This window comes from Ylistrum balloti, unplaced genomic scaffold, assembly GCF_031769215.1.
Source record: "Ylistrum balloti isolate Yb309-2 unplaced genomic scaffold, AGI_CSIRO_Ybal_v1 Utg369772, whole genome shotgun sequence".
Taxonomy (NCBI): domain Eukaryota; kingdom Metazoa; phylum Mollusca; class Bivalvia; order Pectinida; family Pectinidae; genus Ylistrum; species Ylistrum balloti.
This window is the reverse complement of record NW_026781965.1, coordinates 235,673-253,148: the sequence shown is the minus strand read 5'-3', so window position 1 is coordinate 253,148 and position 17,476 is coordinate 235,673. Positions and strand designations below refer to the sequence as shown.

The following is a 17,476-nucleotide window of genomic DNA, read 5'->3' as shown; positions in this document are numbered from 1 at the left end:
ACTAGTAGTGTTTATATTGCAACAGTATACAATGTTTACCTGTCTGTGTATGTCCAACTTACATTATACAAATATTTGTTACAGGAAGCAGCTGTACAAGAGGTCTTGCCTGGTTATGAAGATTATCTGTTATTGTTGCAAGAAAGAAACAGGTAAAAAGTTCAGTGTATTTATGTCTATGGATAAGGAATAACACTTAATATCTAAATGTATAAACTGAAATACAAAATAGAAATTACAATGTACATATATAACGTATCATATATGTTCATGAAAGAACATGAAAAAAACATAAGCCTGCTTTGAAACCCAAGAATCAAATTCAGGTTTCTGGCATGACAATCCACAGCTCAACCAATTGAACCTTGCTCCATCAGCTGAGTTCCATATTTAACACCATATGTACAAGTGCATGCACCTGCTGCTTCTGCATATTCTATTCATTTCATATCATTATGGTGGAATACAGTCAAGAAAGTGGGAGGTTTCATATATTTAGGTTTGATTTGAAAACTGGATAACATAGTTTGGTTGGATCATGCAAAAAAATAACAGACATGCAAATGAAAAATACGATAAATATAGTTTTACTAAGAATCTGGAATACTTTTTTTTTGTTGTTAGATTATTGAAGAAAATGAGAAGGAAAAACAAGAATCAAATTGAACAGGAGAAGAAAGAAAAAGGGTTTTCCATCTATGTGAATGGTGCTAATTCTGGCAGACGAAAGAGTCAGAAAAATAGTGTTGTAGATAGCAATGAGAATTCAAACTCTGCACCTAAATCACATCGTTTAAAAACAGCAGGTGGTAAGTCACTTTGTTTCCTTTTACATTTAGAATGCCACTATTCAGAAGTAGTAAGAAATATAGATTGACCTGTGAATCTCACCATTTACAGAAGACTCGACGGTTACCAGTAAGAAACAGCTTGAAGATTGTTAGAATATTTAACATCACTGAAAGCATACCAGTAACCTAAATTGTACATGCTAAACATTTCTGAAATTGATTGAATTTCTTTTAGATTACATATTATTTAGCATACATAACATTTCATTGGTAGAAAGCAGATAAATTAACTACAGTTCAATTTCCTGTCTAAAAAAACCTGAAAACATGATCTTACTGGAAGCTTGATCTTAAGGATCTATAACATATACACATGTCGGTTTGAAATAGATAAATAGTGTATACAACATATTTACGGTGATATGAAATCAAAAGTGCATCCCAGCTAAGGTCCAGACACCAGTTTTTAGAGAGTTATACATTCCACAGATGTTCCTAGGACAGTTGTAGTCCATGAATACCTTAATAAAAGAATTGAGGAGAAAAAGAGACAGGAGGATCAGAAACGAGTAAAGACAGCTCCAGCCAGGGAACGACGGCGTAAATGGATGAAAGAGTCGGTGGAGCTACAGACGGCTAGAGGTGAAAAGTGCAAATTGAAAGCACCCGGTATGTATCATGATGATACTGTTTTAGTATTGTTGGAAATCAGAGATTATTGACATGTCAACTATTATCATTCTGCCAAAAAAATAAATGATAACCATTTCAATACATTAACTAAGAAGATATTTGATTGCCAGGTTTATCGTCCCATGAACAGCAAGGGTCATACTGAGATTGAGTGTCCTTGTAGTAGATATGAAGAATGATATCATTTAATGTGTTCTTAAAAAATGAAAAATCTATCTCTCACACAGAACTTGTCACAGGAAACTATGATGATGACTTTGAAGATGAAGAAGATAGTAATGATGATGAGGATTATGACAGGAGTGATGATAGTACAGACAGTGACAAAGAATGGGTATTGGTTTATTTTTTTCTCAGTCATTTTTGTATTAATGTGTTTGAAGGGAAAATTGATTAATACATTAATGATAGATCTTTTTATTAGTAATACAGAACTTAAATATATGTCATGAAATATCACGCTGAAGTATTGATATTTTTCAAACTTTATATGGAATGTGGTTTTACAAATTCTCCATATTTGTTATATCTTAAATGCCTTGTTTTCAAGATGAAATCCAAGATGTTGAAGAACTTGAAGAAGAAAGAAGTGAGTGATGAGGAGGAGGGACGTGTAAGGTATAAACGAAGACTTAGTACACCAATTCAGCAATCTCCAAGGTCTCGACATCAGGAGCCGGAGTCCGGTTCAGAGGAATCCTCGGAAGATGAGGAGGTGAAAGAGAAACTCATGCTGAGTATTGCAGATGTCAAGGTCAGTCTTAAGTGGAATGGTCTAGCATGGAAAAATGAGAGATGTTTGCTTTAACTTTACAAGATCAGCATGAAGAAAGACCATTTGGCTATTCATATAGTGTATGAAGTTTCAGTTGGAAACAGATGAATTATGAATAATGTCATCTTTTTAGTTAAAATATTTTGATTTGTTTGTATCCCAATGGTTGATTATTGCATGATCAAGGCATACCAATGATTCAGGAAAGCCATTCATCACATCAAGATGCTTATTACTTCCTCATTACTTCTGTTCTAAGCCTTAGTACAAACTGATGCAAACATTTGAATTGATAAGCAATCAAGTCAGTATGATGAAATTTCAAAATTGATGTGTCTTTGTGTGATGTTTGGACATGTTCAGCTCTCCCAAAGTTATCAGTCCACCACCTATACTCAAAATACTGGGAGCTTTACATCTCACCAAAGTTTAATTTACTGTTAGAAAGTTTTTGTGAAAATAGCACTAAAACTCCTGTATTGCATATAAAACTCATGTATTTGAGTGCAATGATTTTTGGCCGGGTTGCACATAGTGCAAATCCGGGTTATATTATGGTGAATGGCAGGCAGACGGGGAAAAGGGGTACCAGTTTTTGACATAGAAACTTGAAACTTTGTAGGTTGTTTTTATATATATATATATATATATATGTGTGTGTGTTGAAGATGTGCACCTCCTATTATGGATTCATTCCAGACATTTTTCTGGATTTTCTGGGCCTTGGAACTTAGTCATTTTCTGCACCAATTCATAAAATACAACCAAACTTTCTCTCTTATAACAAATATTCTACATACTCAACAAATGAAACACCCTTAACTGTCTTATAAATACCATATAACATTGCACTCATCCTGCAACATGGCCAATTGTGACTTTGCCCCATTTTTAAGCTAAATTTTCCCCTTATACAAAATTACACAGATATAGTTTCCATTATTTGTTGATATGCCTTAATATTGCATTTAAATATTTCCTGCATATTGTTGACATTTTCAAAAAATGTTATTGGTTATTAATATAACTGCTTTTTCTGTTATTTGTAAAATTTGTAACTAGTATTTATATATGCATGCTACGTTTCCTGTTTCTGTTAATGTGTTGGTGATAATTTGTTTTGTTGAATAGACTTAAACCATAAAAACGATTTGCAATGTGTAAAGTTTACTTCATATATGCATGTTAAAAAACTTTTCTTCAGAAACTGAGAAAAAGTTTATCAATGAATGCCAGTATCAAAGAAAGTTTGGCCAAGGATGTCAGCTCAGTAAGTTTGTGTAACATTAATTCACCTCTGTCCTAGATAGGGGTCATACCTCATGGCTAGGAGTAGATACAATGGATCATTTGTTTAATGAAGAAGAAAAAATCTAACAATCCTTTTTCAAACTGGAATTTTGTTGGTAATACAAATATGTGCATGCTTGCATGGATAATTCTTTTGGTGGAATTTAAATCCGAATTTATCTTTAAAAAAAAGAATTTTAAAAATTGGTAATATATGTATTGAGACATCATGAAAATACAATCAAAAAGTTAATAAAAAACAAAACTGCTTCTTCCAACAGGATGAGGATGACTCTGCAAGGAGTTCTCCAATTCCTGAAGAAGATGAGGAGGTAGAGGAAGACCTGGTTCCTGCCATGGACAGTATGAGTTTGGAGCAGAAAGTGAACAAGCCTATATTTAAACCAACAGACACCATTGTCCTTGAGCTAAGTGCTCCCCCAGTTCGCAAAGGTAAAAGTCTGTATATAAATGTGCATCACTAAACTTGAGATCTTTAAAAGCAAGTTGCCATTAATCAATTCTAGTGAATTGTGTCAAAAACAAATGTCTCATCTTTAAAAACAAAGAGTTATTTCTCAACTTTCTATCAATGAATTTTATTGAATTGTGTCCAAAAATTGTATCAACATACATATTGGTATTTGAACTATCTTTATGCTCCCTGAAGGAACAGCATATAGTTGCCACTTTGTCTGTCTGTCCATTTGTCCATCTGTCATTATTTTTTCTGGAGCATAACACATAAACTATAGGAGGTATCAACATAAAACGTTATAGATAGATAGATCTCAATGGAGAGAAGTACAGGGCACAACAACCATCACTTTTTTTTGGGAATAATTCAGAATTTTGTCCAGAGAATTACACTCAGACTTTAAGTGTTATCAACATGAAACGTTCTTTGTAGATAGATCTCAACAAGGAAAATCATAGTGCACAAGAACAATAACTCTTTTTTGCATAATTTGGGAGTAATTGCCCCTTCTTATTTTTCATACTTAAATTTTGTCCCATTCAGGGAGCATAACCCATCTCTGACAGCCCTTTTCTATTACTGATCAGACTTAAGACTAGCAACATGTACTTGTTATGATACAGGAAAACTGGAGAAAAACCTGTCAGTGGCAAGGAAAAAGGATGCAGAAATTGACAGAAGTTACCCGAGTAAATCTTCCAACACCAGTTCAAAAACCCCTCGGGCCAAATCTGCTGTTTTACAATCTAGTAAGTGCGCTGTTTGAGAATTCATGTTGTGAATATCACATCAGAATTACATTGGGTATTATTCTGGTTGTCATATTTTTATGTTTGCAAAGAATATCTGATATCAATATTGGATTGGTTGAGAAATCAACTGTCTTCCTTAATCAGATTTCTGAAATATGTTTTATCTCTAGAATTTGTTCTTTGCAGTGCCAATATAAGATAATGATGTGGTGTAGTTATATTGAAATTTAAAAACAACTTTCAAAATTCTTTGATATTGAGTTGATTAGTGATTGTCACAAAATTTACTACATTTTGCTCTAACTACTAGTAAAGAGGAATCAGCAGTAAATATCAAATAAAAAGTGACTACTTTAGCATTTATATATATAGGATTAATCAAAGTGACTCGCTGTTACTTCTAATTATGGAAGTTATCAGGTTCAAATTACAGATTTTAAGGATTTGTGCAATATTTGAATTATGCAATAAGTAATCTGCCTCTAATCCAGATGTGCCATCCAAGAAGTCGAATCGTCCCCTGTCAGCCAATAGGGTAAACAAGGACCACCGGACAGACACACAGGAGGAGGCTACAGCTGTGCTGGCTGCACTGAAGGCAGAGAATGATAAGGCAGCTAAGGGAGGACAGGTCTGCAAGTCACCAGCAACACCAGTTAGTAAACAGGTCAGTTCCTATATTGATTGTTCTACTCACCAATGGAGGCTGGTTTGAGGATAGCATTTTAAGTTGATATCAGGTCAGTAATTGTTGACAGGTTTCTTAGTGCAACTTGTCAAACAAGATGAGCTGATCAAAGATTTTAGAAAAGACACAAAAGAGAATAGAACTTTTTCTATACAAATTTAAAATTAGATTAAATGTTGCCAAATAAAGAATTAAACTGCATCATACATCTGTTTCACTTTTTGTATGTGGTGACCATTAGTGGCAATATTTGGTTTTGGCAAGAAAGTTTGTTATCACAACTTCTCCAAAGCAATGAGAGGTGATAAGTTCAAATTTCAGTGGTGTGTTCACCTTGGTTCCTAGGTGACCCTAAGTGATATTCAGCATGATACAATTTTCAAGATGGCTGCATTGGCTTCCATCTTGTTTTTGCTATGTATTAGTAGTGTACATTTTCTTGAGAGCGTATCTAGCACAGTATTTCATTTAGGATCATCAAACTTGGATCTTGCTCATTGGATACATCCTGTGATGTCAATAGTTTAGAATTAGGTAATTTTAGATCATCTAACCTATATGACCTATGACCATCTTTTTTTGTCTGCGATTGTGGGCTATCCACTGTGGGTAAACTTTCCATTCAAATGACTTCTTCACAATAACCAAAAGGCCAAGAGCACTGGTATTGATTCTCTGGCATGCTGGGATAAAGGGCAACCAAGTTTGTTAAAATCAATGACTTTGACCCACTTTTTCTATCATTCTCTCCTTACTTTTTCATGCTCCTGATCTATTTTTTTTGTGCACATAGGCTACACCAGTATATAGGCCATACCCTTGACCAAAGAGGAAAAGTTGCTGCTTATAATCTTGAAAATATCATACATAAGAACACCCTGGTTGGGAGGAAATCTTGTGTGCATAAAATTCAAAGAAAAAAATGTCTTAAGCATATCTCCTATTCTGGTTCATATTGGATCACTAAAATTCCTCCGTAGGAACATCATAATGTAAGGCAGATAGAGTGTTGTTGTGATATACCAAAGTCACTACGACCTAAACTATGGCAATATTATTACTTAACTCACTCCAAGCTGGGCACCAAGAACTCTTCAGGATCTCATGTATTAGGTTCCTATAGACAATTGTATGACATCAAGATTTTAGGAGTGTTTGCTTCAGTAGCTTTTAGATTGTGCTGAAATGTCAACAATAAGCACACCCATTTTATGAACAATTTAACTAGCCTACCATCCAATTTTGAAAAATGATATTACAAACATGAAACAATAAGACGAAGAAGCCATGTAAGTTCTGTAATATATATTACACTGGTGTTGTCACTAAATGGGTGGTATTCAACTTTCAGAAAATAGTTTGAAGCAGTCAGTTTACTTGTAATTTGTTGAAGAATAAGTAAGTATTTATTGTATGATTTATGACAATAAGGATGATTGAATAACATATTATGAACACTCCATTACATTGTTTTGATGTAGGGACCCAAGCCATCTGTTAGTAAGGAGTCACCATTGAGAAAATCAGAAACAAGGAGCTCAGGTCCTCTTCCAAGTCCCCGCTCCAAGCCAGCTGCTGCCACAAGAGGCAGTACTGATGACTCGCAAAGCTTCCTGGCTGATGACAGACTTACAAATATCATGAAGAAAGTCCTGATGATGCAGCCAAAGTAAGCAGAAATATATAGTTACATATTAAGTCAGCGAAACATTGCATAGGTTTATGTCAGGGTATTTTTTTTTTTTTAGACATTGTTTTTTGTCTTCAAAGCACTGTACAGGAATTAGATTATACAGAAACAACTTGCCAACTGTTTGGTTGTTGTTGAGGGGGAGGAGGTGGAAATAGTCACAATTAACATAATTTAACACCTGCTTGCCTTTACAGACAGCAGAAGAAGCTGATGAAGGTTCTAGGAGACCTTGATGATTCCCTAGAAGATGAACTACAGCACATTCCAAAACACTCCCCAAAGGAGCCTGTCAAAGCCACTAAACCTGTCCAAGACATGTTACAGAAATCAGCACAAAAATCAACCCAGAAATCAGTTCAGAGATCAGTTCAGAAATCAGTTCAGAAATCAGTTCAGAAATCAGTTCAGAAATCAGTTCAGAAATCAGTGCAGAAATCTGTGGAGGTAAGTTAATTTATAAGAGTAACTCAGTTGAACAATTGTAGGTTATTTTATAAAAGGCTGGTATTTCTATGGCAACAAGCCTATCACATGTAATCAAGGATATGTAACATTATGTTCATGTTCTTAAAATTCATCCATATCCAGATGACATGTTTTTGTTATGCTGTTTTAAGAACTGTTGTAAAATCATTTTATAAAATAAATACATACAGTTAACAGGACCTCACGTTTCACAAGGCTACATTTATAACTGATGTAAAATCATTTTATAAAATAAATACATGCAATTAACAGGACCTCATGTTTCACAAGGCTACATTTATAACTGATGTAAAATCATTTTATAAAATAAATACATGCAATTAACAGGACCTCATGTTTCACAAGGCTACATTTATAACTGATGTAAAATCATTTTATAAAATAAATACATACAGTTAACAGGACCTCACGTTTCACAAGGCTACATTTATAACTGATGTAGGAACTTATCATTGCTCTTATCTAACAAAAGAATGATTGTGCACCAAAATTGTATCACACTAAATAAAGTACATTTCCAGTATTTAGTTCTAAACTCGGTAATCAACTAGGTTTACCTCTAGCTTATGTTGTTGTTGTTCTTCAGAAATTTCCAAACAAGATGGTGGATGAAGGAATAGAAGTAAACATTGAGATCACATCCAACTGGGGTCATCCAGCTCTGCTGGGTCTGACTGAAATCCAGTTCTTTGATGTAGATGGTCACCTTGTGCCAGTATTTCCAGACAACATAATAGCTCACGGAGCTCAGGAGCAACAGTCAGCTTTAAGTGTTCTATTCAATGGCAAATATAAGGTCAGCAAATAGTTCACATTACCAAGCATGATGAATTGTACAATATTTCTCAGGACTGTCTGACCACTCAATGTTAGGGGTATAAAACTGACAAATAATTCAAATTAAATCTTCCTACTTAGCTGCTGGCTTATCAGTCATCTTCCTATTAAGAAAACGATGAATAGCAAAATTAACAACTAATTAAGTTAATTTTAAACAATGATTTACAATTAGTGTTCATGACATGTCAACACTAGAGATACAAATATAGAAATATATTTCACAGTATTGAGAACAATATATATATTTTCTTGTAGACAAGTAAGGAGCGGAATATGTGGGTATGTAAATACCGACAGGGGCACCCAATAGAGCTCTGTATCTTACTCCCACACACCTTCAGGGGCAAACAGCTGGACATATCTAAGATTAAACTCTGGAACTACAACAAGAGCATAAATGTAAGTACATTTGTACCAACTGTATAAAATATATTTAATATCACCATAATGTTTTGAAACATTTTCTTCAAACAGAATCTCATTTACAAATCTTTGATATAAATTGCAGTGACATTAAAATCATATTTACATGCTTACAACTTTATAAATTGGACTTTTCTCATGACTGAATGTTCAGTTTTTCCTGACAATATGATAGTCAGGTTTGCTATTAAAGTGATCTTTTATGTTATATTCTGCCCACAAGTTAGCCGACTGTGTGCAATTCCAGTTACAAAAGCAATATCACAAATATCAGTTGGATAATAAACAGCAATTAATCCTGTGCATTTCTTGTGCATACAGCTATAATGCTTAGCACATTTTGTATACCTGTTGTTGATTTCAGTGTTGAGGTCAGTTTATACCTGTTGTTAATTTCAGTGTTGAGGTCAGTTTATACCTGTTGTTAATTTCAGTGTTGAGGTCAGTTTATACCTGTTGTTTATTTCAGTGTTGAGGTTAGTTTATTCTCCTGAGAGTTCAATTCTGAGAAGTCCATATTTGGTCATTTTCAGGTTAAGATTGATAGGGTATTTGAATTAATGGCTGAGTCACCTATATATAAGCCTGTACAAGCTTTTAGATAACTGATCTCTATTTCTCACATACACTATGGTAAGCTTACTGGTCTTGGTCGAATAAGTGGCAAAAAGGGGGCTCCGTATAGGATTTAAATGGAGACTGCGAACAGCAAATTTTATAGTGGTGGTTTAGAATTCATGTAAGTAAATTGCAGTGAATTTGTTGTATTGCTGAATTTATGAAAATCAGAATGCCCTTTTAAAGTTAATTTACAGTATTTTTATTATATTTCCAAGCTGATTAATTGTTTTGAAGATCTCAATGTTTTCAATAGAATTGTTTCAATACCTTTTCCTACACAGGATCTTGAGATTGGAATCAAAGATACAAGAGTGTTTATCGGAGGAGTGTTGATGTTTGATGGCCATATAGATAAGGGTTGTGGAAACCAAGTGTTTGACTATGGTGCAATCATAGACTGTCGGGATAGACGATCACCTTCCAAGTCCAGTAGTCACTCACAGAATGATATAACGCATAGCAAACCTCCTACCTCTCCTGTGTCTAGAAATCGTAATACTAGTCCTGTGTCCAAAAAGTCTCCTACTCCAACATCTCCAAAGATCAGACACGAAGAAGATGCAGGTGGTATTTTGCTAAAGCCGACTTTATCACCAAGGTCACGTGGTGACAATGCCAAGAAAAATTCCAATTCCATTGACCCTAGCACTCCTACTGAGGATTATAGAAAACTGCCAGCCTTATCTCGATTGTCGTCTAATGAAGAGAGACGTCCACAGAGTGAGTCTTCCAACTCATCCAATGAGAATACAGCTGTAGGTCAGACCAAGGTCACAAAAGAGGAAATCAAAGTCCGAAGTGAGACACGCACTATGAACTATTCCGAAAAGGATAAAAATAAAGATTTACGAAGGCCCTCTGTGACTTCCGATAGGTCTGGATCTGAAGCAGATGAAGACAACAGAGGTAAGTTTGAGTTATATCATCATGTTTTACTTGAATAATCTTGATACATTTAAACAGAGATTTAAAAAAGGGAAAGTTGTGGCAAATGATTGACTTTGTTGTGTTCTGTTTAAATAAAGCAGAAAAGATTGAAAGAAGTGTAGACTTAGCTCTGTTAAAAAAAATTTGGTAGGATATAAAGGTAAGATTAAAAAAAGTGAAAAGCTAGCTTCAGTGAACCTATTACTGTTCATACACTACAAACTTTCAGTGTGTTTGTAGGAGAATTTCATCCACAAAAACTAATTGTCACTTACAAAATCTGAGTAACCATGAGTTAATATCGCCCTGCATCTATGTCAGCATCCCAACCCAAAGCTTCAAAGTTTTTGGGAAGGTTTTTGAAAGACTCTTTCTAGTTAGTGGCTTCTAATTAAGTCCATCAGTATACATCCTACACTCTTTCTATTCAGTGGTTTCTGAGTCCTTCATACATCCAAAACACTTTTTATTCAGTTGCTTTTACATCCATCAGTATACAGTATTCAGTACTTTTGGAATTTGTATAACTTCAGATGTGTATGAAATGCATTAACTTTATCCTGAGATTTTACACCACATTAAATTTCTGCTATTCCATTAAATACATTTTGTGATAATTGTTGCCATTGAGCTTGCTATCATTGATAGCATTTGTTTTCACTATGTTCTAGAACTAGGATTGAAGAAAAATGGAAAATTTGATAGCCATGAATTCAGACTGATTGCTCTGGTTAATTGTTTGTGTAATTAGCAAAATGTATTTGTAGGGTATTCAGATGTTAGAGGTACCTTATTCACAAAACACACAGAAGAAAAGGGACTCTTCTTTTGTGGTTTCATCTTGATAGAAAGTGACTGTAATTTTATGTTTATTCGTATAGTAAGAGAACAGAAATTCTGTTGTTATTAAGATCATACACCACACATATTTCTAGTCTATGATTAACATGTTGTTATGTTCAGAATCCTTAACATATCTTCTTATGGGCTTCCCATTCATCAAAACATTCTGATATATACAATGAATATTCTCAAAGCCTACAACATACATAGATCAGAGCTGTAATGTAAAGGGAAATATAGACATAAATTTAAAAAATGGAAAGTTTCAACAACAGTTTCTCCTTGTATCACACCTGTGTAGATGTTAACACCAAACAACAGTTTTATGTATATTTATATACATGTTATATGGCTATGATATGGTAGTATCAGTGTTTCTGTATGTTAATATAACAGAATCCTATAATAGGACAGCAAAGTCTCTCCTCACAAAATGTAGTGTGTGCTTCTTGTCACAAGTTTATGTAGGTGATTTTTTTCTTTACATTCTTGTAAGGATTACATAGGAATGTGATCACGACTTTAACAGTGCTGGCTTAAAAACTTCTAAGGATGTTACTACCGATGAAGGGAAGGTGTGAACGTTTCAAGTACTGTAGTACTGAACAAAGTATTGATAGTATTGTACTGAAGTACTTCACCAATCGAATTCCTTAAATTTATGCAACAAGCTCTCTGATTGGCAGAGCCAAGTCTAGATCGATTGTGGGTGGAGCCAGGTGAAAAAATACTGTGCAGACATCGGCATTTTACAAACACTCGACTGTCGCGAGAGGTTAATTGGAAGAGTCCAAGTCACAGGTGGCTTCAGATCAGACCTAATTGGGTTGTCCCATTTGTTTCGTTCTACACCCAATGATACCTTGCTTTTCCATCGATGGTACAACGAGAAAACGAAAGTTACTCAGTACTAAACTAATTTACATACAAAATATATATCAACAGGGTAGATCACTGGGACCGGAGAATTCATAACATCTTAACACTGAATATAGTCATATAGTCATTCTGTACTAGTTTTATTTATTTATTTTTTTGAAAGGTGGGGGGGGGGGGTTGGCTCAAAATATTTCGGTTTAAGCCCAAGCTCTATTATATGTAACAAAGAATTACGAATTACCTGGGACCTCCTGATATATGCCGATAATTCATACTGCATTAAAAAATAAAGGAATTCTGTGGTCCCATATATTTTTTGTTTTATTTTTTATCTTTCCATCGAAAATTATACATATCCGCAACATGTGAAAAAACTTTGAAGTTGGTTGGGCGGAATATCTAGAGCATTTACTACTGCAATTTCCAGAAATTCTGACACAAGTCGGGTATTTGCCCGAAGCCTCTGTCTCATGACATTGAATACATATTCAGTTACGTTGTATTCCGGGGAATAAGGCGGCTGAAAAACCAGGGACACGCCATATTCTTTCAGCATATTTCTTAAAATGCGCTCTCCCTGTCTATGGTGATGGAATCCACAATTATCCATCACAACCACATCGCCTTGTACAAAAACAGGATTCCCCATATCGTTCGTATCGGACATAACTTCGTCGAAGAAAATTTTGCGTACTGTTGTCGTCGTCGGACATTTTTCCAGCGATTACTTAGTAATTGTTATGTAACTCCGTTATGTACATTAACTCCGCCTACCGGAACAAATTGGGTGTCAGATCAACTATTCAGGTTGTCTAAACTCCGCCCCCGACCAATCACAGAGGTCGTTGTATACTTGACTCGATTATTTGAATACTTCAATACAATAGTATCAATACTTTGTTCAATACTATAATAAGTGTGTCGTTCACACCTTCAGTTCATCGGTAGTAAGGATGAGCACGAAAAATTAGGAACTGGATTTTCACTTTGAAAGTTTGTTATCACTTTCTCTAGATATTTCATGCTTTGATCTTTCTCAGCTTTCAAGTGCAGGAGCCCCTTGGTCCCTGGTTGCTCTCATTTTATTTTGGGTTTGATCAGAAAAAACAAAATGGCTGACAGGTGGCCATCTTGGATTTTGGCTTAGAAAATTTGTTATTGCTATTTCTTGAGAATTACAGAATAAATTTTTAGTCTAGTCAACGATCATCAGATGGTAAGCTGTTCAAATCATGCTATATTTATGGTCCCTCGTCCTTCTGTAAACAGTTATTGTTATCGCTACTTCTTGAGAAGTCCTGGATGGATCTTTCTCAAATTGCATAGGTAGGTTCCCCTTGGTCCCTAGTTGTGCCTGTTTAGTTTTAGGACTGTTCAAAAAAACAAAATGGCTGACAGGCAGCCATCTAGGATTTTTTCAATGAAGTCTGTTATCGACTTTTCTTGAAAAATTTCATATGTATATTCCTTCTGGTCTCAAGTTGTGCCCATTTGATTTTGGGTCTGATTAAAAAACAAAATGGCTGACAGGAGGCCATCTTGTATTTTTACTTTGAAAGTTTATTATTGCTATTTATTGAGAAGTACTTAATGGATCTTTCTTAAATTTCACATGTTGGTTCCCCTTGGGCTCTGGTTGTGCCCATGTAATTTTGGAACTAATCAGAAAAAATTAAATGACTGAAAGGTAACCATCTTGGAATTTGACTTTGAAAGTTTGTTATTGCTATTTCTTGAAAAGTACTTTGTGGATCTTCTTAAATTTCATATGTAGGTTCCCCTTGATCCCTAGTTGTGCCAGATTGATTTTGGGTCAGATCAGAAAAATAAAATAGCCGACAGACGGACATCTTAGATTTTGACTTTGAAAGTTTGATATCACTATTTATTAAGAACTACTGTATAGATCTTTCTAAAAATTTCATGTATAGGGTTCTTTAGTGCCCTAGTTGTGCCTTCTTGAGTTTGGGACTGATCAGAAAAACAAAATGACCAACAGGCAGCCATCTTTGATTTTGCCAAGTAAATATTGTTATTGCTATTTCTGAAGAAGGACTGACCCAAACTCAACTTTCAAAGAGCATATAAAGATCAAACAATGGTGGGCAGCAAGATTCCTCTTGGATGTCTTGTTAAAGTTTGTTGTAGCCTCTTGAGAAATACTGCACAGATATTTCTCTCAAATTCCATGTATAGGTTCCTCTTTGTCCCTTGTTGTGCCTTTTTGAGTTTGGTACTGATCAGAAAAACGAAAATGGCCAACAGGAGCCATCTTGGATTTTGCTTTGAAAAGATTGTTATCCCTATTTCTTCAGAAGTACGGATTGAATATCTCATAAATATGAGATTGAATAACTTCATATGCATGTTTCCTTTGGTCTCTCCTTGTGCTGGTTTGATTTTGGAACTGATCAGAAACAAATGGCTTCCAGGTGGCCAGTTTGGATTTGGCAGGTAAAGATAATCATTGCTATTTCTGCAAAGGAATGTTCAACTGTCTCCTCATTAAGAGCAAAAAAAGAGAAGAGAGTGGAAGGGAAAATAAAAGCAAAGAAAGATCAAACTATGGTGGGTGACAAGATCTCTGTTTTCTTAGTATATCTATAATTACCAGTGTGTGTTACCCATTGTATATTTGCAATAAATAGTAGGTCAACATTACGGTGACAGAAATGATTGTCACCTGTTCCGTCAGATAGATGGTCATTTAATTCCGGTCATTTGTGCAGTAAATTACATTGGGAGGAAATGTTATGGTCACATAAAACAAGAGATCACTTAATTAAGGGGATCCCTAAAGCATGTTTGACTGTATCTGTTTCCTATAGTATATCTGTAATAACCTATTTCTGTAACCCTTAGTTTATCTGTAATAACCTATATCTCTTACCTCAAGTATATCTGTAATAACCTATATCTAGTATCTCTAGTATATCTGTAATAACCTATATTTGTTACCTCTGGTATATCTGTAATAACCTATATCTATTATCCTCTAGTATATCTGTATAACCTTTATCTATTATCTCTCTGGTATATCTGTAATAACCTATATCTATTATCTCTGGTATATCTGTAATAACCTATATCTATTATCTCTGGTATATCTGTAATAACCTATCTATTATCTCTGGTATATCTATTATCTCTGGTATATCTGTAATAACCTTTATCTATTATCTCTGGTATATCTGTAATAACCTTTATCTATTATCTCTGGTATATCTGTAATAACCTATATCTATTATCTCTGGTATATCTGTAATAACCTATATCTATTATCTCTAGTATATCTGTAATAACCTCTATCTATTATCTCTAGTATATCTGTAATAACCTATATCTATTATCTCTGGTATATCTGTAATAACCTATATCTATTATCTAATAACTGGTATATCTGTATAACCTTTATCCTATTATCTCTGGTATATCTGTGATAACCTTTATCTATTATCTCTGGTATATCTGTGATAACCTTTATCTATTATCTCTGGTATATCTGTGATAACTCTTATCTGTAATAACCTATATCTATTATCTCTGGTATATCTGTGATAACCTATATCTGTAATAACCTATCTATTATCTCTGGTATATCTGTAATAACCTATATCTAGTATCTCTAGTATATCTGTAATAACCTATATTTGTTACCTCTGGTATATCTGTAATAACCTATATCTATTATCTCTGGTGTATCTGTAATAACCTATATCTCTTAATACTTGGCTCTTTGTTCAAATGAATGACCTTGGCCCACTTTAAGGTCACAGTATATCTGTAATAACCTATATCTATTATCTCTGGTATATCTGTAATAACCTTTATCTATTATATCTGGTATATTTGTAATAACCTGTAATAACCTTTATCTATTATCTCTGGTATATCTGTGATAACCTTTATCTATTATCTCTGGTATATCTGTGATAACCTTTATCTATTATCTCTGGTATATCTGTGATAACCTATATCTTTTACCTCTAGTATATCTGTAATAACCTATATCTATTATCTCTGGTATATCTGTAATAACGTATATCTCTTACCTCTAGTATATCTGTAATAACCTATATCTATTATCTCTGGTATATCTGTAATAACCTTTATCTATTATATCTGGTATATTTGTAATAACCTGTAATAACCTTTATCTATTATATCTGGTATATCTGTAATAACCTATATCTGTTACCTCTGGTATATCTGTAATAATCTATATCTGTTACCTCTGGTATATCTGTAATAACCTATATCTTACCTATAGTATCTGTAATAACTATAAGTTACCCATAATATATCTATCATAATAACCTTTTCTTTTACTCAAAGTATACATGTATCAACCTATATTTCATCCATTGTATGTCTAGTAACCTGTATCTATTAACAAAGTTATGAAGTGTAATTATATTGTGTAATACAATTGATGTTTTGCTTGGAAAATCACTTTTTTTCATAATAATTAATAAATTGTGTTAGTGTATTCCTAAATTAAAATTATTGCTTTCCAATCAATAATGAATGATGGTATATTGCAGATAAAGAAAAACTTAAATAAGGTGTTTAGGATATTTCACAATAATGTATGGACAGATACAGCATTAACATTACATACAAGATCTACAACAGACATCTATAGACAAACTCTATACATATTTTCTCCCATACAAATTTTAGAAAGTTGACAGGTATGATATAGAATATCTAATATGACTCAGATCTGAATCGCCAGTTTTGGTAGATACAATCTTGATCAGCTCAACCCAGTTGATTGTGTTGTGTATATCTATAGCCTAGAGTGATTGGCCTGCATTGATCTACCTTCATTGATGGTCCCCAGGGTCCCAACAATAGCATTAGATTATCTCATAGATATCTGTGTAGGTATGTCTGTGGCTTGTGTGAGGCAGCGTTCAGACGAAACTTGCCAACCACAATCAAGTCACTGGTCATTCATATTAATTTGTTTAATGATATTAAGATTTTTATGTGTAAGCCTTCAATGACAGGTCCCATTATGGGAATAGGCTTGAAAGTGTCAAATCGTTTAAATGCCATTACAGCCAGCCTATACTTATCCACACATTGATCAACAACATTAAGTCACTTTTTCCTCTTCAATTATATGTTTCCTCATCAATATTAAATAGTATTTTAGTTTCTGTTGGCTGTTAATCATTTTGATGACACATGTCGGTGAATCCATTCACAACTTCATGCTTTTTCACTGTGGTGAACCTATTTGTTCGCCTTGATTAATCAGCGTGTACAAGGGTATGTTCCAAGGTGTG

General features: G+C 34.1%; 1 protein-coding gene across 1 annotated transcript in view; it reads left to right on the top strand.

Annotated features, from left to right (window-relative positions):
- LOC132543955 (protein KATNIP homolog) overlaps positions 1-17,476 on the top strand; it is a 38,963-nt gene that overhangs the window by 1,069 nt on the left and 20,418 nt on the right. The window contains exons 3-15 of the mRNA XM_060207513.1: positions 85-152; positions 625-809; positions 1,281-1,460; positions 1,712-1,818; positions 2,035-2,238; positions 3,831-4,002; positions 4,651-4,776; positions 5,271-5,446; positions 6,949-7,136; positions 7,355-7,604; positions 8,233-8,442; positions 8,742-8,885; positions 9,812-10,436. Coding sequence (XP_060063496.1) covers positions 85-152; positions 625-809; positions 1,281-1,460; positions 1,712-1,818; positions 2,035-2,238; positions 3,831-4,002; positions 4,651-4,776; positions 5,271-5,446; positions 6,949-7,136; positions 7,355-7,604; positions 8,233-8,442; positions 8,742-8,885; positions 9,812-10,436 — 2,635 coding nt within the window. The remainder of the gene's footprint in view (positions 1-84; positions 153-624; positions 810-1,280; positions 1,461-1,711; positions 1,819-2,034; positions 2,239-3,830; positions 4,003-4,650; positions 4,777-5,270; positions 5,447-6,948; positions 7,137-7,354; positions 7,605-8,232; positions 8,443-8,741; positions 8,886-9,811; positions 10,437-17,476) is intronic.